The sequence below is a fragment of the Pantherophis guttatus genome, chromosome 3 (genome assembly GCF_059756535.1).
Source record: "Pantherophis guttatus breed Tessera chromosome 3, ASM5975653v1, whole genome shotgun sequence".
Taxonomy (NCBI): domain Eukaryota; kingdom Metazoa; phylum Chordata; class Lepidosauria; order Squamata; family Colubridae; genus Pantherophis; species Pantherophis guttatus.
In genome coordinates this window covers 166,754,617-166,776,764 of record NC_142065.1, presented here as the reverse complement: position 1 = coordinate 166,776,764, position 22,148 = coordinate 166,754,617, and the positions used below count along the sequence as shown (strand labels likewise).

General features: G+C 38.3%; 1 protein-coding gene across 18 annotated transcripts in view; it reads right to left on the bottom strand.

Annotated features, from left to right (window-relative positions):
- Positions 1 to 1,739: 1,739 nt before the first annotated feature.
- The window catches only part of GREB1L (GREB1 like retinoic acid receptor coactivator), a 152,773-nt gene continuing 132,364 nt past the window's right edge, over positions 1,740 to 22,148 (bottom strand). For 12 of the 18 annotated variants that reach the window (XM_034429570.3, XM_034429572.3, XM_087890493.1 and 9 more), the window contains 12 exons: positions 19,119 to 19,672; positions 14,454 to 14,556; positions 13,907 to 14,062; positions 13,639 to 13,778; positions 12,826 to 12,987; positions 10,457 to 10,661; positions 9,352 to 9,517; positions 8,160 to 8,390; positions 7,099 to 7,240; positions 4,031 to 4,231; positions 3,404 to 3,542; positions 1,740 to 2,050 (listed from right to left, as the gene is read on the bottom strand). In XM_034429570.3, the coding sequence (XP_034285461.1) occupies positions 1,887 to 2,050; positions 3,404 to 3,542; positions 4,031 to 4,231; positions 7,099 to 7,240; positions 8,160 to 8,390; positions 9,352 to 9,517; positions 10,457 to 10,661; positions 12,826 to 12,987; positions 13,639 to 13,778; positions 13,907 to 14,062; positions 14,454 to 14,556; positions 19,119 to 19,672 (2,363 nt within the window). In that variant the 3' untranslated portion in view covers positions 1,740 to 1,886. The remainder of the gene's footprint in view (positions 2,051 to 3,403; positions 3,543 to 4,030; positions 4,232 to 7,098; positions 7,241 to 8,159; positions 8,391 to 9,351; positions 9,518 to 10,456; positions 10,662 to 12,825; positions 12,988 to 13,638; positions 13,779 to 13,906; positions 14,063 to 14,453; positions 14,557 to 19,118; positions 19,673 to 22,148) is intronic. The other 6 variants (XM_034429576.3, XM_060682005.2, XM_034429569.3 and 3 more) reach the window with 1 other exon arrangement.

Genomic DNA, 22,148 nt, shown 5'->3' with positions numbered 1-22,148 from the left:
GGAAACCAGATTCACATAACAACAGTGTTACTAACTTATCAACTGCAGTGATGCACTTAACAATGGAGTCAAGGAAAATCATAAAATGGGGAAAAACTCAACAACAGAAATTTTGGGCTCAATTGTGGTCGTAAGTCGAGAACTACCTGCATTGTTAACTGCAGTATGAAGACCTGATTGTACTAGACTCATTTAAAAATTCAGCATATTTCACAGCACAAAGTGCTGGTGCAAAGAACCTCACTTTTACACAACTTAATGCCTATTTAAAATTTAATACATCTCTTTCTGTCTAATTCAAACAAATAAAAAGTACAGGGCTTGATCCAGTCAAGCACATACACGGTATTTGCATATGAAGGAGTTGTGCTAAGCTCAGGAAAGCTCCAGTTCTCCCATTCCCCACCAAAGTACAGACATGTGCAAGCAGTGCAAGAGGCATTGTAGCAAGAGATGCTCTGGACCTACCTCCCATTTCCCTAATTCTGTGCCATCTAAAATCACTTAAGCTTTGGAGCAGAAGCATGGTGCCAAGGTGCCAGATCCAGACAGGACTTACTGCCCTGTTACGGTGCCTCCATTTGGCCATTTGCTCACACTGGCAAGTAGAGGGAACAGAGCTGTATGAGTCCCGCTGGGCCAGTGTTTAACTGCTTCAAACCCTATAGACTGGCCCACTTTTCCAGGTGTGTTTTAGATTGTTGGAAAGCATGGCGTCTGTTGCTGGTCCCAATTCAATGGAAAGTGATTCCTGAAGGACTTTTATAATTTAATTACATAATAAAATACTAAGCCCTGTTTTTCCTGTTCTATGCTCAGTCTCTTCATCACAGAATAGCAAAATGCTCTTCATAAAGCACAAAACTAACATTTTTTATCCCCAGCACTAGAGAAAGCTGAAGCATGTGAGGCATCCACTGCAGAAACAATTCCAGGAATTTCAGCTATGCAAGAAACGAGGAGGTTATTTAGCCATTTCAAAACAACATACCATAACACTGAGGACAGAAATCATTGGTGGAGCTTAAATACACTGAAGAAACAATATGCAAAAGCTATCTATTTAGGCTGGCTGAACAGATACTTTTCAAACCACGGTCAGTGATGATCTGAGTGCAAAAAGCAGGTTTGTACGCAGCCTCTCCTTTGGGATCCAGTTCCATATATATTGTCGAAGGGAAAAAAAATAATGTCACCTACACAGATTCTCTTCACAAAGGATCTCTGGATTTAAATCAATAACGCTACCCCCCAAGCCGCATCTTTATATAAATGCCTGCCGTACATTCACTGATTTGTTCAGGCTTTTGAAGTAAACGTTTTAACTTTTGTGGAAACTTTGCCAAAATAGTTTCAATACATTAAAAAAATTACAAACCTTCACCTAACACTGCACAGAAAGTGAATAAAGATTATTCTTTCAAACACAAATACCTGTGTTTTGTAGTTTTAAACCCCTGAGTTTAGACCGTACCAAAAGTACAGATATGAAGAGAAATGGACAGCATTCCTCAGTACATCATCTTCAGACGAGCCCACTTGCCTTGTGTGTGTCTCATGTAACTCAAGCTGGCAGAGGCCGAAAGTAATTTCATCCCCCCTCCCCTTGAAAAGATTTCTCCATATCTTAGTCACAGTGGGAATATCGTCTTCTAAATCAGTGACCCAGAAGGAATTAACTTGAGATCAATGCTCTTTCAATCATAAAATAAGAGAGAAAGAACTTCTAAAACTCGGCCTGAATTCAGGGAAATCCTTAAAATAGTGATTGAACACAAGTCTTGGGTTGCACTTTGCTCCACAGTGATTGTACATTAACTGAAATAAGGAAAAAGAAATAATTCAGATCATCGGGTTCTCCTGCATCCGGTGCCTTTGACTCAAGCTTATACATGGCGCCCAGTTAGAAAATAGAGAGGCTTGTCGTCAGAACTGTTAGCAGTTTGGAATTCATCTCTCAGACGGAACTGCCACTCATCTTCCAGCTCTAACCGCACAATGGTTTGACGCAAGGAGCTCCTGTCTTGGCATATCACACACAGTGTTGCACCTAAAGTTAAAAGATGAAATTAAATAGCAGACAGTTTATACCACAGTTTAATTTCCACAACATTTATCTTCTGCCATTGCTCTCTATTGCTTGGAAACATTATTGCACATTTTAAAAAAGTAACAGTAAAGAGTAATAGTAAAAGAGCCCTGGTGGCACAATGACCAGAATGCAGTATTGCAGGGCTAACTCTGTTCACAGCCAAGAGTTTGATCCTGACCAGATCAAGGTTGACTCATCCTTCCATACTTCTAAGATGAGTAAAATGAGGACCCAAATTGTTGGGGGTAATATGCCAACATAAATAGTGCAGAGTGCTGTAAAGTACTATATGGTGGTATAAATTTATTCAGATTATGACTTAGATCATCACGTAAATTTCAAATCAAAGTATACAAAGTACTTTCCTGATTTTCCTACCTAAGAAAACATAGAAATACAGATATATTAATACGTTACAGATTTTATTACATCTATAGCGTTATTTTTTTTGTTACTTTGTTTATTTTTGGAATCTGGATAAAAACGTATATGTTAAAAATATACTAAAGTAATACAAAATGCAAGGTAGAATCTCTGTATAACCAATCTTCTACATGTTATCAAAAGCCTGACCTCACCTTTTATCATTCACTGGGGGAAAAAAATGGAGCAAACTGACAGCCTATCACCTTTATTAATAATGCAAGGTATGGAGTTCTGGAATTCTTTCCCTCTCCTTACAGCAGTGGCTACGGGAGATGTCTGCATTTTCTTCTATGTAGCAAAGTATGGTGTATCTCTCTGTGTGTTTCCAGGCTGTCATGTGTTGTATGTATGTATATGTACATTGGAAAGTTCAGGGCAGGCTGCACAGTGTCTCCTTTGGGTCATGGGACAAGGATGAAACGGTTAGCAACATTCCAGGGAACTGCCCATCCGCCTCTCTTATACAGAAGCACACCACATGTAGTCGCATTTCATTCAATTTTCAGAAAAAGATCATGTTGATGGACAGAGTCCCTAGGCTCTTTACATAGATTTTTCCACTATTTCAGGAATAACAAATAAACAATTTCTAGGATATTAAGGAGCAGTTAATTCAAAATTATTTAATATGTTCCCCAAAAATAGAGAACGGACTGCGTTTAAATGAGTATGCATTTTGCTTCTGGCTTTTTCATGTTTTAGGGGTAAAGGATATCGGAGAATTAGAAAGTATAACTGGAACTGGAGGACAATGCTGTTTTTCATTACACTTCTACAACTTTGTCAAATAAGGGTTGTTACATTGCACAGCATATAATGGCAATGTCTGTTCAGTCTATCCTTGTTAGGGACCAGTCAGCCAGTTCTATACAGAAATCACATTACCTTTCAGGAATTTGAACCTTTTAAGAAAGTCTGGTCCAACGAAGGAGTCACAAAGGTAGAGAAGAAGGCCACTGAAAAACACCCCTTCACAGTTCACATTAACTGAATGTGGCCGTGAACTTACATAGCAAAGAGCTACCTATACCAGAAATGGGAACAGATACATACATTTAAGTCTTCTTTCCTTAAAATGTTCTTATCTCAACATGAATATCTTATCAAATCAGCTTTAACGATCAGTGGTAAATTCCAAACACATTCATGTTTAGAATGTGGATTATCCTTTTAATAAATCACAACTGTTTCCAAAACAGACAAAGTGAGTTAAAGAAAATTAGGGCAAAAGTTGTTTAAACAGTAAAAAAAAAGAGATGAGAAGAATCTACAATATGCCGAAGAGCATTAGATTGTCTATCCAAACATTTTAAAAAGGTAAAATATCCTGGCAAATGGTTCTTAGCATCCAAAATATTGATAAAGCAATTAAAAAGAGTAATATCAATGCTTTAGTTTGACCAATAAAAGATAAAAGTCTCAAGACTGGAATTGTCTTGCCACATTCATTCCTTTCAAAGAAAAGACACTATTTCTCCTAAATTGTAAAATCCAAGGTTTTTGGATACATACCTGAGGCCCAATATTCAAATAGCAATCCACAGCTAAGACAGGGTTTTTAAAGTTGTAGATGGCCTTTGGGAAAAGCTTGTAAGTGGCATATTGAAGGAATTTCTCTAAAAGGAATTGAGCTGGAGCTGCCAAGAGGGTGTGCTCGCTGTCTGGAGCGCAAACATACTGAAGGGGTATTAGTGGAGTCAAACTTTCTGAGACCTAGACAGGAAAACAAGACATCCATGTGAAATATACTGAGAATATTTATGCAGGTCAGGGTACAACTAGCATTCAATTATCAGTTTAAAATGTTGCACAGAGTGGGAAAAAATGGAGCTAAACATGAACAGATCTTGGCACACTATCCCTCTCTGGACCTTCTCTTGTGGTAGTGGTTGTGTATGATAGATAGATAGATAGATAGATAGATAGATAGATAGATAGATAGATAGATAGATAGATAGATAGATAAATTTGGAAGTGCTACCAAGCAACAATAACAGCACACATTAGTGATACTGGACAGCCAGCACTTCCTATATAGGACGAGAGCCAGTTTGGTCTAATGGTGAAGGTACCAGGCTACAAACCGGAAGGCTATAAGTTCTAGTTCCACCTTCAGCATGAAAGCCGGCTGGGTGACTTTGAACCAATCATTCTCTCTCAGCCTCAATCTGCCTTGCAAGATGGTTGTTATGAGGAAAATAAGAGGAGGAAGGAGTATTAGGTAGGTTTGCCATGTTAAGTTATTTGTAAAAATAATAAAGTTGGGAAATAAACAAACAATAAGGGGGGAAACCACTAAGAAAGAATTAAAATATTCCTATAACAAGCATTCATATTTATACAGGGACTGTGTAATGATGGCAAGTCTAAATAAGCAAACAAACAATCCCCTTTAGGAAGAGTTTTAGTAGGAGTGTCCAAAACATTTCATATCTGAAACATTTCAACATTTACATTTACAGTAAATCGTGCCTAACATACTGAGCTATGAACATAACACGTTTGTGTCAAAATCAAAGGCCTCGTTAAGCATGAAACACTTCTGAAATAATCAGAGCTAGAGATTGCTGCAATCTTTTGAACTCAAACTATTTCAAATTCAAAATCTTTTACAACCGCAAAGGTTTTTTGTGAATTTTTCATTATTATTTTTAAAAGCAGCCTTTATTCTAGGCCTGATTCCTGCATTGCACTACAGCTTGTTAGAAGCATTCATTGAAATCAGTCAGGAAGCAAGCAGCACATCTGGCAGCTGCAGAAGTAAAAGTATCTATCAAATATGTTTATATTTGATTTCTTGTTTATGGGTCCAATGATTAGCCAATTTGAATAGCTGAATGATTATCAAGAAAGAAATTGAAGGCCATGTGAGTAGAAAAAGACAAGAGCACAGAGCCACAGTTTGCCAAAACAGAGTTCCTGTACAAAACTAAAATATTTCATGATATATGTAAAGCCTATGGATGGAAAAAGACTAATAAGATTGTATCACATGGAGAAGTCAGGTAGTACAGAAATATAACCAATGAATAAGTAAAGCAATGGTTTGAAATGGAAGGAGACCAGAGACTATAAGTCATAAAACTCATTCAAACAGAACAAGAAATTCTTTTCCTCCTTTTCATCTAATAATCAACTAAGAGATTATAAATCTACAGAAGAGCCCATTAGGTGTGGTAGGTGTAGAATCTAGTGCCAATTGCACTGTTCTAGATAATCCAGCGAACAAGTTTGTCCGATAGTGAGAGGATCAAGACATGAACCAGCTGCTTTGTCATTTGGACACCTATAAAAAGTCAAGTGGGACTGAAACCAAAGGCGATGCTTGAGGCACATCTATGTTGACGACTTAGAATAGGACACAGTGCAAAGTAACACATTTCCTGGGCTTTCCCATAAGAGAGTTGGTACCAATGGCTATGTAGGGATGGGGAAGAAAAAGCTGCTTGGTAACTCTCACCAACCTGATTTCCTTCCTCTCTCCAGACAATTCCCCTATTCTGGAAATGTGCAGATTCTAGGTTGCTGGAGTGATTTTCTTTTGTTTTTCTAGAACTCTATCAAGTGGATACAAATGTAAGGAGAATGTTGAGGAAATCTAGTTCCTTTCTTAGGGAAGTTTTACTACAACAAATGTTTGTGAGTTGAACCAAGAGTATCCACTAATAGATTCTCAAGGGCTAGAGCTAGGCATGATTTGTATGATTCCTTATTTTAGTAATGTATCTTAATGGCTGGAAAAGGAAGGTAGGTTACTCCTTTTGTTAGAGGCCATAAATAACAATAATAATTACATTCATTAAGTTTGAATGTCACCTGACTCCTGATGACTCGCCAATCAATTGCAAATCAGTCAGATCAACCAGATCTTACCATGACCTAATGCCAAGCACTGAATGTATCACTTGGACCTGTTGTGGCCTGTCGGCCACCAGCCCTTCCAACAGCCAAATCAGAGGAGGAGGAGGAGGAGGCGTGGGAGTCAGGTCAGCATCAAGACAACCTGAGAGCTCCGAGGGGGAGAGGGAATGGAGCTGACTGAAAGAGAGACAGAGGCAGCGCCTGGGCCATCTGTCAGCCCTCAGGTGGAGAGTCAATAGCCCCCAGGTCTGGAGGTGGCTGATGAGGAAGAGGAGAAACAGCTGGTCCAGTGCCTGACACACAGATGCGTAGAAGGCAAAGGAGAGGAGAGCAATGGAATTCTGTGGGCTGATTCTTGGGAAGGAAGAGCCACCACTGCTAGCGAAGTCCAACCCTAGCTCTGAGGATAAAAGGCAGGGGGCAGAGATGAATCGATGTGGCAGACAACTATTCATCTTCCAGCTGGACAGACTTGTTAGCCTGTCGTGAGAAAGAAAGTTTTTGCTGGGGCTGCCGGCACGCCTAATTAAAGGAATCTTTGAGTTAACTTCAGAGAGTTTGTCGTATTTGGGGAACTGGATCAGAACAGGACCACTACTCCTGGCCTAGACAGATCAATGATTTGTCCCTCAGAAACATTCCCCCATATTTATGACTTAATAAGGAAAGGGAAGTGGGGAGAAGAGAGGGGAATACAAAAAGCATCTTTTTCTACTCACCATGATTTTCGGTTTAATATCAAAATCTTTTTGACCGCCAACCTGGATATATTTTTTCATAAGACTGAAGTTGTTAAAACAACAGATAAGCAAGCCACTGCTGTTTGTTCTCAGATTAAAATCTACGTCTTCACAGAAATATCTAAGTAAATGAACATAGATTTACATATGGTTATAGAATCTGATGCTCTCCAAATAAATTGATACTATAGTTCCTAGAATTTCTCTTTAATATTAGATACGCTCATTGAGACTTCATAGAGCTGAAATCTTAGCTGGAAATCATAGGCTTAGGAAACTAATTAGGACTTCTAGCTTAGAATTCTACAATACAAAATCACAACAGGAGGCTGTATATGTACAAATATTTTACAGTTAAGGCTCCATATAATTTACACATTAAGATACAGTCACTTGCTTAGAGGTTTCACCTACATCGCCTCCCAAATAAAACACTTAAAATAATGTTAACCCAAAGTTACTTCTTCCTACCAGATAGGAAGACAAGTGAATTTCCTTGGTCCCAATTCTGAACCTTGGATAGTAAATGAGTTCCAAATTAGAAAACAAATGAAAATATTCATGGAGAAAGTGCTTGGTTACAAGACAATTATCTCCCATGCTTGAATTCTGTCCCATATAATGTCCCAATGTCCCAAGCTGCCAAAGAGGGAAGGTATCAATTAGCACCAGGCAGAAAAATTATTTTATCTCCTCCTCCCTCCCCTACCCCTTACTAGTATTCATTTAACCTAATGAAACAAAATGCTGATCAAAATCTCATGGATGAAATAAGATGTTCTTGCACCTGAGTTCTCTACAAAGTGCTCAAGAGGAACGGAGGCAAACCTTCTGCCCTTCATTGTCCAATCCTCTTTCCAGCAGACATCAACCTCCTACTTTACCATGTTCCAAATAACTATTAAAGAAAAAATGTCATGTAGGAACTTGTCTCATTGACCTTTTTCAGGAGAGCAAATGTAGGCAAGCAAGAACAAGGAGAGAAAACATATGAAGAAATCCAATCTAGCACCATATTTGACTTGCATACTTTTACCCACCTGTTCAGATCATATTGCACATTTTGGGTCAGGTCAACGTTGAGCAGTATAAAATCATGTATGTGGCATCTGGAAAAGGGGACTTTGGGTGCTCTAGAATTCAATTTGCTGTTCCATTTCTGAATGCCCAATATTGCATAATGGACAATTTTGGGTGTGGCTTCAATATGCTGTAGGACACTCTTTAGAGATACGTTTTTACTGGTTGCTCCTTGATCCATACACTTACTACTGAAAGGCAAAAAGCCAAAAAACATGAGTAGATTGAAACACAGTGAAATCTACAACACATACATGAAGATAACTGCTTAGGAAATAAACATGAAAAATGGCACAACAAATGCAGCATTCTCCTTGGATCACTGTGAACCAGACTTAAGCTGCCATTCTACAGTCATTCAGTTTTTTAAGCTAATCAAGAAGTGGCTATTTTTATGAAGATACTAGTACTGGATGCCTTAGGAGACTGCCACATAGCACCATTTTCACTCCCCAATATCTCTCAATTGTTTTCAAGCAGATTGTGTGATTGTCTTGACCTGCAGATTTCAGCATGTAGAAAATAGACAAGGAATACCATAAGCTAATCAATGTTTTATATCTGATCAACAAAAGAATGCAAAAAATGATCATGCCCTCAATGCATCATTCCAATCTTTTCCATTTTGGAAGAACAAAATTCTCTTATACCCTCTACTTCCTGGACAAGGGAAACAAAATAAATTGCTTGCAACAGTCTCCAAATCATATTTTCAATTCTACTAAATCAAATTCATTAATGGACACATACAACTGAATTATAATATTGAATAATGGCTTTAAAATCAGAAAGATAAACTACTGAATACACTTGAGATTATCCTTAGCATATTGCCCTTTATTTTTTAAAAAGCTGTCAAACAGTAGATACAGTTAAGATACTGAACAGTGTTTCAAGCATTTTAGTTACTTTGGTGCAATATTTATATGATGAACGTTTCCTAATAAAGCAAAGGTTCCAGTTTACTAATCCTATCCTGTGTCATAAAATATCCCATTTTAGATGCCTAAAGGAATATCTATTTCATGTTATCAAGTATCATCATCACAGCAAACTTGCCCTTTCTTGCCTTGAACCAGTGGATACGACATTAGGATTGATCCAAGATTCTGCGCCTAGTCATTAGTGCCACATCAGCTTTGAGAAACTTACCTACATTGTTCTTGGACAACATGACTGTTCCATAAGACACAAGAATCATCCATTACAACAATAAATGGCCAAACACACTGACGTTTAATTCCCAGTTCCTCCAAACGATTTCTTTCCAGTTCCAGGTTATGGTAAGAAAGCTCTTTAATTAGGAATCTCGCAGCACCTGAAAATAGGTAATAGGGAGACTGGTATTTCTAAATGTTTGAGTGGCAAAAATGGGCTTGCATGAAAAGTCCAAAGAGGAACAGATTCTAAATTAAAGCTAGATCAGTGTTTCTCAACCTCAGCAACTTTAAGATACAACATAGGGTTTTTTCTTTCTTTTTTTCTTAGTTTGTATTTTTAGTTTGTTTCTCTATTTTTTCAAGTTTTTTTAATTTAAACAATACAGCCAAAAGACGAACAGAGGTAGATGCAAACATTTCGTATTGACTCATCAGTACCTACATTACAATAATAGAGTTATTGTATCAAATATACAATGTATCTTTTCTTTTATGTACACCGAGAGCGAATGCACCAAGACAAATTCCTTGTGTGTCTAATCACACTTGGCCAATAAAGAATTCTATTCTATTCTATTAAAATATAAGAGCTAGCAAGAACATTAATTAAGCCTATAACATATGCAGGAAAGCAACCAATGGCAAACCGCCTTGTGTGTGCAGAAATGACTTTATGTCAATCTACGCCTCCTGTGGGGCTGATTTTAACCGTGTTGTTGTAATATAGGTACTGATGAGTCAATACGAAATGCTTGCATCTACCTCTGTTCGTCTTTTGGCTGTATTGTTTAAATTATTAAAAGGGACTGTTTTAAGGTTTTTTAAGTTTAAAGATTGTTTTGTTAATTGTGCATCTATAATTTTTTTAAGAAAAAAATCTTTTTTAAAAAGTAATAAAATGTACATGAATTTAACAATAGAAATAGGCAAGCTTATTCTTAAAGATGCCACAAAGAATGGAAATTATTATTATTTAAAAGTTTACTGCTAACTAGACTGAAATCTTTTTATACATGTCCTTATTATGGATTTTTCTCTTCTTTCTGTCTTGCAAACAAAAGGAAAATACCCATATTCTAGACTCTTGTCCTACTCACCAACTCCTGCATTGTTGAACATGCCAGGTAGAACCAGCATGATATGGTTGGGCCAGTATTTGCGGTAAAGTGGCATTTCATATTCCTTGACCACAAGAAGATGGAGGTGGCTGATGCCTTCCATAGCATGATAAAGATTCAAGAGACCATGTTCATGACGTCCACTTGAAGGTGTAAAAATAGGACTCTTTACTGTATTCAAATTCTGCAGGATGACAAGCCAAAAGAAATATAATGTGTTTCATATTCGTGCTCATTGTCCATGATTTTAATGTTGCTTACTTTCAGAACTATGTGATATATGGAAAAATCATGCTGGAAGAATTCTGCCAATCAGAACATTCTTCTATTTTCATTGCCTTCTCTCTTTTCCCCATAAATATTGTGAAGAATAATTTTAAATTGTTATGTAGTTGTATAACATAGTTTGTATATGTTGGCTTTATTTCTAAAAGAATACCTGGATAGGCTGAGATCAGTTTATAAAACTGAGAGATGGAAAGGAAGAGCTGATAGTTGCGTATCTAAAATACCTACTAATGTATCAGTAGTTTGAATCCAGAAAACCCTGACAGTGCACCCTAAATGTAATCTCACCAAATGGTAAAATCTCACCGGTAATAGTTGTGAGCCTCTATCTAGATTATGAGTGGGTGGGCAGAATTTTCAGAAAGCAGAAATTTTAACAATGATCTCTAATACTGTCATCCCTTCAAGTTAGGTCAGGAAACAAATGTCACAATGAATACCAGAACTCTACTTTCTTGATATAGATTATACTATCAGTAAATGGAAAGCTTAATAGCATTTCTCTTTCCTAGCCTCTTATACTAAATAGAGATGAGGCTTCTTGAGCTTCTTTCTCACCCTTCCTGTTTTTCTGAGGTAAATTTATGTTTTCCGAATGGCTGCTGCGTGTCTTCCTCAAGGCCATCTTTATACTTCTCTACTAGTTGGGGAAGGGAGCTTTATAGTTCCTGCTTGTCTCCCAGCAACTATTCTCAATGCTTGCTGGTTTCCCATTGAAAGTAGTGAAAGAAATCCACAATCTTGCGCAGCAGTTTTTAGCCCCTATACATCTTTGGCTTTTCATTTATACATGGATATGGACACACACATGGGCCTCAACCCTGAACAACAAGATGCTGCTTATATGGCTGGAAAATAAAAGATCCATGAGTTAATTGAAGGTAATGAAAAAGAGACCTAGTTCAGACTCTGGAACTGAATATCAGCCTTTTAGATATATAGACTTAGAACTTAGACTTAGAATAACTTCATTGTCACTTTAAATGTACACTAATCGGCATACATTAAAATGAAATTTCATTGCATACAACTCTCAAAGGGTCACCACCTTCAATATACACTACATAAACATGAGAAAACAAACAAACAAACAAATAAATATGCATATACCCACAAACCCACATGTATTATATGACACAAAGAAACAACGCAGTCTAGTTCGGATGTAATACATGTACATGGCGAGAGAAACAAATCTTGCGAATTTACCAGATGGATGCCATAGGGAACAAAGCTATTACAGAATCTGGTAATCCTGCTAGGAAAATCCTCCCAGAGGGGAGCAACAGAAACAGACCATAAAGTGGGTGTGTGGGGTCTCTAACAATGCTTTGGGCTCTAAGCACATAGCGTTTATAAGCAGAATTCCTAAACAACATGAAGCAAACTTCCTATAATCTTCTCGGCTGTCCTTACCACTCTCTGTATGGATCTTCTATCTGAGGCACTGCTGCCACCAAACCAAACAGTGATGCAGTTTGTTAACTCTCTCAATCGTGCCTCTGTAAAAAGTGGCCAGGACAGAAGGAGAAAGATGTGCTCTCCTCATCTGATGCAGGAAATGCAGACGCTGGTTTGCACAGTTCACTAAGGATGATGTGTGGAGACACCAAGATTGTTAGTTATCTGCACCCTCAGGTACTTAATACTGTTGACCACCTCTACAGCAGCATCCTTTCTAAAATCTACAATAATCGCCTTCGTTTTATTAGCATTTAGAACCAGGTTACTTTTATTGCACCAGTCCACCAGAGCCTTCACTTCTTCCCTATAAGCATCTTCATTGTCGTCCCAGATAAGACCCACCACTGCCGTGTCATCCACATACTTCACAATATGATTCATAGCAGATTTGGCACAGCAGTCGTGGGTCATTAAGGTGAACAGTAGCGGACTCAAGACACAGCCCTGTGGTGGACCTGTACAGAGATGGAGTTGGAAACTTTTCTTCCAACTCATACAAACTGGGGCCTATCAATAAGGAAATCAATCCTTACTGAAATCAATACTTGCATGTATCTATATAACTCACAACCTCAGTCAAAACACATTTCACTAACCTTATCAGACACAAGAGGAAGACGCATGCTTTCCAAATGTCTGCCCTGTTTGCTGAAGACAAAATAGTTTTCTTTGGATTTGGGAATGATAAAATGTAGCTGAATCTCTTCTCCTAACATTGAGGATGAGAATGTAAAGGCATGTAGGGTAGAATCAGACATCTGCATACAAGGGAGAAAAAGATATTGTAACGGACTAAAGAGACCAACTGGCAATATTAACCAGCTTTCTTTTGTGAGGCTATATTATCAAATGTTATATATGTGGGCAACATATCTGGATTACTTTTACGAAAATATTCTGCTGTTTGACTCATCTTCATTTTGTATCACAATTTAGGATAAGAATGTTTTCATATTGCTAGTAAAACTTTGCCCATAGTCACATACTAGGGAATTTTGGCTAAAGCTAGGTAATACTTTCAAAAGAGATGTTTCACAAAACACAGGGATATGAATATAGCATTTATCTGCAATAAAGATAAATGTTTCCAGAATCACATGGATACCACAGATACCTGTACAATCCCAGAAAATGACACAACTGCATTAATGAGTCATCAGTAGTGCTGTGTTCATATTCCTGCGTTTTTTCAAGAACCTTTTCCATCAAAAGCTAAAGCATCTGCAGTATTTAACGTACAATAGCTTTTTCCAAAAGGGTAGAGAAATTCCTTATAAATTGTAAAACGCTTTCAATACTTTAACCACTATTCCATTCTGTTCTCATAAAAGTATTAGTCTTAGAGGGTTTTTTCCTCAATGGGACCCTGGTGGAAAAAATAATGCCTGCTAGATGGAAGCATTGAATACCGGAGCTGAAGGATTTGTGTCCATATATTGATGGCACTGTTCACAGTGGTGGAAAGTATTGTAAGCTGCATACTTCGTCAGCATCATAGAAACAGTATTACGCTTTATGGATTCTTCAACTTTGGTTTCTCTGTTGGGTTCTGTGGACAAAGGCAATGAAAGGAAAACAGCTAACTTAACAAATCCTAAAAATTATTTGTTAAAATACTCCAATAAATTTATGAAAAACTAGATAGGAAAAAGAAACTATAATTTAGTGTTCCTTCACCCTGCTTTATTTTTTGCAGTTGCTCTGTGTAGACTGGACTCATAAGAACATATTTGGGATCATGCACACTGAGATCAAAATTCATTTTCCTGACACTTTCAACGTCAGGCCACTGATCACTGCCAGCCTGGGCAATTTCATTTTCTTCCACATGATCTAAAACAAAATATGAATAACTAGTTAATACTCAGATCATAGTTTTGTGTTATCTAAATTCCTCATACAGATTACAATATTTTCAGTAAATATTACAATTACAATGTTACCGGTAAGTATATAAAAACTACAAAGTATTTTAGAGAAATTAGATAAATGTTTCTAAGAATAATATTTTATCATCAGCGAAAGTATCAGGGAGAATGTTTGTCAAGAATAATTTGATATGCCTACTTTTGATTTGTCATTACTTCCTCTACTTTTTTGTGCTAACATAAGGCCAAATTTGTATTACAAGAGTTGGTTTTCTCTTTTTAGAGTACTCTGTAAGCTTCACACATATTAAAGAGAACTGTCTTCAGAAATTAGAACAGAAGCTCTTAGTACTCACTGATATTAATATCTTCCTCATCATACACGTCTACCTCCAGCAATCTGATCAGCATTCGAAAGAGAATTCGTAGGAACTGCAAATAAGAGCCAGTTTTCCCAACCTAAATAATAATGATAAAAAACAGCTTCTGAAAATAATCCTATCAGAAAAGTGTATTCATTTTGTTCTGGGATCTCCTGCTTCAATCATTTCAAAAAAGAATAATTGTTCGTTCAAGCTGTGACAAACAAAATGTATGCATGGCAATACACTTTAGAGCACCAAGTATTTATTAAGTGGGGTTTCAGAATATTAATTTTTTAAATAAAAATTTACCTATCTTGTTGCACAATGAATTTTTCAAAAGCAATTGCTATGCCTCAAAGTTCTTTTAGATAAAGCTCTGAGATGTCAATAATTCATGAGCAGCTTATAAAATCAAATCATTCTTCACAGAAATCTTCTTTAATTAACATGCTTGCTTGCCCAAAATTTCATTGCTGTAATTTACTGAAGATTCAGTGATTTCTTGCCGGTAAGAAAATTACATGCCTACATTTGGACTTATTTAACAAAATAAAGATTCAGATTACAAAACCTTCACATGAATTATTTGATTCAAATATTATTATCTAATATTAATATTATTGAAATCAACTTCATACGTAATCAATCAGCTCTTCTTCTCTTAGTGGAATTAAAATGCTCAATAACATTATTTCATTTATCCATTCTATTTTTCCTCACTATCCAATATCAAATATTTTAATCAATACAGGACTAATTCATTCATACAAATATACTATCAGTTGCTGGAAATTATTTTTATTTAATTCAGGTTTTTATCCATTTTTAAAAGAACAGAGAGCTTTTCAAATCATATGCTTCATGTAAAGTTTGCGGGGTGTCTCAGGGCTCGGTCCTCTTTCCCCTCCTATTTAACATCTACATGAAGCCGCTGGGTGAGATCATCCAATGATACGGGATGAGGTATCAGCAATACGCTGATGATACCCAGCTGTATATCTCTACCCCGCATCAATTCAGTGAGGCGGTGGATGTGATGTGCCGGTGCCTGGAGGCCGTGAGGGTCTGGATGGGAGTCAACAGGCTCAGACTTAACCCAGAAAAGACCGAGTGGCTGTGGGTATTGCCTCCTAAAGACCATGCTGATTGTCCATCCTTGGTTCTGGGGGGGGGGAGAAATTGTCCCCCTCAGAACAGGCTCACAATTTGGGTGTCCTCCTAGACTCACAGCTAAGATTAGAGCAACATCTGTTAGCTGTGGCTAGGGGGAACTTTGCACAGGTTCGCCTGGTGCACCAAGTGCGACCCTACTTGGATCAGGAGGCTCTCCTCACAGTCACTCATGCCCTTGTCACCTCATGGTTAGATTATTGCAACACGCTCTACATGGGGCTACCCTTGAAAAGTGTTCGGAGACTACAGTTGGTCCAGAACACAGCCGCAAGAGCTGTCGTGGGTGCACCTAGGTACACCCACATTACACCAATTCTCCGCAAGCTGCACTGGCTCCCTATTGGTCTCCGGTCACAATTAAAGGTGTTACCTTTAAAGCCCTACATGGCTCAGGGCCAGGGTATCTTCGAGACCGCCTTCTACCGCATAGCTCCCAGCGACCGGTAAGATCCCACAGAGTTGGTCTCCTCAGGGTCCCGTCAGCTAAACAATGCCGGCTGGCGGACCTGCGGGGGAGGGCCTTCTCTGTGGCTGACCCAGCTCTCTGGAACCAGTTACCTCCTGAGGTCCGGACCATCCCCACCCTATTGGCCTTCTGAAAAGCGGTGAAAACCTGGCTCTTCCGGCAGGCCTGGGGCCGTTGATCTCGCTGTTGCGATCTGGAGAGATCCGGCCATGAATGGTGTGAATGAGTTTTAATTGTTTTTAATGGTTTAACTTTTAATGTTTTATATATGGGTTTTAAATGCATTGTAAGCCGCCTTGAGTCTTTGGAGAAAGGCGGCATACAAGTTGAACAAATATAATAAATAAAATAAAATAAATAAATAAAGTTCATCACTTATTTTAAAAAAACCCTCTTTTCACTAAAACCTGTGGGAGGAACATGACAATAGTACGAGTCTAACATGAACTAAGTTGTTATAGTAATTGTGAATTACTACACATTGTAATTTTTCCTATACATCTATGAACTCCAGGCTTTCAGATAAGGCACCAAAAATGTTAGAACTTGCAAATGCTATCTGTGTACTGACATGAGTAGAATTTATTATCATTTGTTTAATAGACTTGATCACTGTGAAAAGAAAATCACTGAATGATCAGGGACCTTAACAAAATAATCCATTCATTTTGAATTGCTGGAAAGGTATTACTAATCATCTCAGAGGTGTCATCAACCTTGGAAATTAATACTGTCTAACTAATACTCTGCGATACTCTCTTTATAGTGGGTGCCATGATGGCTCACGGTTAAGACATTGGGTTTCTCAGCTGAAAAGCTGATAGCCCAGATATGAGACATGAGTGCTGCATGATGGGGTGAACTCCCATTACATGCCCCATCTCCTGTTAACTAAGTTCAATAGCATGCAAATGTGAGTAGATAATTAAGCACTGCTTCAGTGGGAAGGTTATTGCATTCTGTATTTTCACGCTACCCACATGATGATGGAAGTGTCTCTCAGACAATGCAAGCTTTCTTGGCTAAGAATCAGAGATCAGCACTGGCCCCTTAAGTCAGTCACGACTGAATGGGGGATACCTTTAAACCTTGATTTATAAAATGAAAGTGACTTCTTAAAGTCTTAAGTGAGGGCTGAAATTATTTCAGTGGATAATGTTCGGATGATCAACTGTTTCCTGATTTATATTTGTTTGCAAGAAGCTCCACTTATATTTTTGTGGACAAAATTTATTACAAATATTACATAGACCCCAATCTCCACCATGTTCTGATATAAAGAAAATAATATTTTGTATCCCTGACTACTGATTTCCCCTTGCCTGCAGAAAATAGATGTATGTAATCAACAGGCATGAATATGCAAGGACCAAAAGGTTCTTTTAAAAATTATTACTCAGCTGTAAAAGCTAAAAATATGTCCTATAGTATTTGATTGACATGGCAGACTTTGTGGGATTTGGGGCATTTGATATGATTATGAATCAGGAAAAAAATCCCTCAATTATGAAGGCAAGACTGAGAAGTAGAAGAAGGGCAAAACAATAGCTAAGGTGGAAACATGGGATCAAAACGATCCCAGAGATTTACCAAGAAGGTGAACATTTTTCCTTGCAATGACCAACAGTCCAGTCCAACTCAATGGCACCCAACTAATCACGCTTGAGCTTTCTTTTCTCATATGGTAATAATTACTACCGTTTCTACTTACGCTAGGTATCAGAAATCTATTTAAAGCTGCACTTCTGCAGTAGCTCATACTCAATAGGAAGAAATACTGTGAAATTAATTGGCCATATTTGCACATATTGATAAACTGAGACTTGCTGTTTATTAGTGCCTCTTTCCACAAGTAACTCAAACAAACAGGTAGGAGATATTATAGCATCGCGATGGCGAACCTATGGCATGTCGCCTGGCACGCACGGCATCGCCCATTCCTCTTCTGGGTTTCTGGCGTGCATGCACACACGATGATCAGCTGGCCTTTGTGCGTGCAGCAGTGCCGGAAATTGGAAGAGCTGGTCTTCCATTTTCTGGCGTGAGCATGCGTGCCAGCCAACTGATCAGCCCATGCGCACGTGCGGCAGTAACCGGAAGACCTTATCCAGCGTGTGCATGCCCCCTGGGCAGCTCCTCTTCCTGGTTGTGGCCCTGATGAGTGCACACATACTGCTCTCTTTTTGGCACTCGGTGCCAAAAAGATTCATTGTCACTGTTATAGCATCTAAAACCAGGCTCTAGAATACTTGTTTCCTGGTTATTACCTCCAAGTAATTTGGAATTGTTCTAATTTATAATTCTAGATTTTTCAGGAACATTTAACTAGAACTCTGGTTTAGATAGCATTAAACTTTATCCCTTCCTAATTATTTTTTATTAATGTCCATAAAGGAAGGACATAGTCATAAAGCAGCATGCACTAATTTGTTGCTCAATCTTACAAACATGCAGAAGCATGCAAAATTCAGTTAAGAAACACACAGAGTTAAGTAACCTGGTACCAGCTCTGCTCTGAATCCAGTGAAGATGCAACCACATCTGCTCTGAAGCATAGATTTCATGGCTTGATTACAAACAGGTTGAGAGAGAAAAAGACCCAGTATAGTGTGCAAATGGTCTGTGGAAGGTCATTGGTTTGGGCCCAACTGACATCAAAACAATCATAAATTTCACTCCAAGGATGTAGTGATTCACACTATAATAGAAGCATTTAATACTACAGCCTGAAATAAAAGATTCCAGGGAATTTACATGCTCCAAATAGCCATAGTTGCTTATAAATTGTATTTCCCAAAGTGTATTTTATCATTAATAAATGTGAATTACTAAACATTTTATTCTTTCTTATTTTGTAACAGCACCTTCCTTAATCTGCTTAGATGTTTTAGGAATTTCTACTTCCAGAATTCCTAGCCAACATAACTTAAAGATGGGGAATCTCAGGCACATCTTCCCAACTCATCTGGAAGAAGCCAGGCTGGAGAAGTCTGTTCTGCCCCATAATGTCCATTTACCTGAGGTGGCCCTGTAAGAAGTAGCCGTCGTGGATGAAAACTTCTGCTGCTAGTGGTTTCACCATGGTTGCTGTAGTCTGCATGGTGTTGCCGTGCAGTAGTCCACTGTCGGTAATAAAGAGACTGCTCTTCACTGGTCATATCCTTATGAAGCAAAGGCCTTAGCGAGCTCACCCAAGACACATCGGCATGAGGTAACAAAGCAGAAGAAAAAGGTGTCTGCCCACTTTTCTGTGAACCAAGGAGGCAATAGGCAGCTTTTGACAAGATCACAATTCGGGGTAAGCATATGTGCAGTGTCTTGCAATTTTTCGCTGGCTGGTTAGGCCATCGGAAGGTCTGGCTGACCGAAGGGGAAGCTGATGACAATTTAGACGTGGTGCTGCTGGCTATCTGGTTGGCTAGAGAGTCACATTCTTGTTTCAAAGTCTCCCCAGCAGCAAAGCCTTCATCAACAGAGCTAGTAGCAACGTTCTGGAAGTTCATAGACTTTGACTGTTTTTGAGACTTGTCTGTGGCACTAGAGGAGCTCACTCCATTTTCTGCTATAGAACCTGGAAGGTAGATTGAAAGGAAGGAAAAGGAAGAGCTGAAGGATATTCAGTAACATATAATGCATAATACATTGTCCTGCAACTTCTATACCAAAAATATCCCGCTTACACCTGAGCTTTGGAACAGCACAAAAGATCAGGAGAGGATAGGTAAATAGATGTGAACAGAGAATGAATTCTATAATACACATTTAAGGACATGCAGAAGTAAACAGAACACATCATCACATTCCTACAATTTATAAAAGGTGTAGGATATCTGTCATCAGCAAAAATGCAGCAGGAATCAGCAAATGTTTAATATGCAACCATCATTCCACAAAATATCTTCACAAAGAAACTAATATTTTGAATATTTTTCTAAAAGATACATTACAAAGGGCCAGAATGTGTGAAATATCACAACGCAGATTCATGCAAGATTTAAGTATCACAAAATTTCAGTCATGTAAACTAGAAATGTGTCATGTTGTCAAACTATTAGCGTACAACGTTTAGAATGACAAGGATTCATTTACATGAAAATAGTATCTTTTGTTTCATCACCCAGCCCTGTGATATTAATAGCAACTAGAAAGCCAAAAATTAAATATAATTTCCACTATGAAGAAGGCACAGATAAAAACATTTTGTCTTTTGTCAATAGTACGTGAGCAAGACCTGAAAAGAGAAAATCTTATAGCAGCGCTTATTCTTATAAGCAGTGCTTATTCTGTCAACCGGAAAATCACTAGAACACTGGGTTACTAAGTCTAGACCCAGGAAAGTTCTTTTTTATTTAAATCAGTATATATTCAACCTTTAAAAAGATGTTATAAGATCACAATAAGGCACTGGAATTATAATATGCCTACCTATCATAAATTGCCCTATGCCACTAGTTGGTATAACCTCATTCAGTATTAACTAAACATTGTCATTAAGAGCCATGGTAAGGCTGCCTGTAATTTGGCAGAACAAATCTCACCAGGCTCAAGGTTGACTCAGCCTTCCATCCTTCCAAGGTGGGTAAAATGAGGACCCAGATTGTTGGGGGCAATAGGCTGACCTTGTAAACTGCTTAGAGAGGGCTGTAAAAGCACTGTGAAGCAGTATATAAATCTAAGTGCTATTGCTATTAAGGAGTTAAAAACAGCGTGAGCACCAACCCATAATGTAGTTTTCTTATATGGCTTAGTGCAGTGATGGCAAACCTTTTTGGCACCAAAAAGAGTGCCCAAACCAGAACGTGCGCGTGCACTGGAGCGCCAGAAACTCAAAGGCTTTCTGGAGCTCCAGCACGCACAAAGACCAGCTGGCCAATGCGCATACGTGTCCTGGAAACCAGAGCAGCAGCTAGTGACAGCGCATGTGTCCACAGAGAGGGCTCTGTGTGTACCTCTAGCACGTGTGCCATAAGTTCACCATCACAGGCTTAGTTGTTGTATATAATCTGCCAATTTGGATTTAATAAATTATGGATACACAAGCCATGATTTATTGTATTGTGGAACTCTTCATAACATCCAGTTCTTAGTAATGGTTATTTGAAAAGATTAACAGAAGAAAACCAACTCCAACAAGTCTAATTTCTCCAAATTTCAAATACAATGATCTAAAAAGGAACATTTAATGAGAGTATAATTTCCACAGATTTAGGGCTGCCAAGTCTGGGATGCAAAGATCCAGATCACCTTTATATGGCAGTAAAGATAGCAAGTTTTTTGCATCTCTTTGATGCCCTCTAATGGTTATCTGGATTTTTGCAATCAAGATTTAGTAGACCCAGCACCAGTGGTGGGTTGCTCCTGGTTCGCACCAGTTCGCAAGAACCAGTAGTAAAAATTTGTAGTAGTTTGGAGAACCGGTAATAACATTGGCTGGCCACGCCCCTGAACCGGTCCCCGGCCCAGTCGCTGCTTGCTTACCCCACCCACCTCATCAGAGGCTTTTTTTTTTTTTTAACTTTTAAAAGCATTTTTTCTTTGGCCGAAAAAATGCTTTTAAAAGTAAAAAAAAAGCCTCTGATGATTGCGCAGCTCAGCTGGGATCACCAGAGGCTTTTAAAGGCATTTTTTTTCCCTACAACCTCTTAGGCTGAAGGGGTTGTAGGAAAAAAAAAGCCTTTAAAAGCCTCTGGCGATCCCAGCTGAGTTGCCTGATCGTCAGAGGCTCCTAAAAGCATTTTTTTCTGCAACCTCTTAAGGTTGTAGAAAAAATGCTTTTAAAAGTTAAAAAAAAAAGTTGGCCACGCCCACCCAGTCACATTACCCCCCACCAAGCCATGTCCACAAAATAAGCCATGCCCACAGAACCGGTAGTAAAAAATTTTTAGAACCCACCCCTGCCCAGCACAAATCTTAATCAGTAGAATAAGAACAGGAATCCTGTCCAGGAAAGAAAGAGAAGATCTGAGTGGGGGTTTGATAAATATTTTTGGGTCGTGGTTACATCAATATTTATTATTTGAGATTATAATTCTTGGTAGAAGTACAAA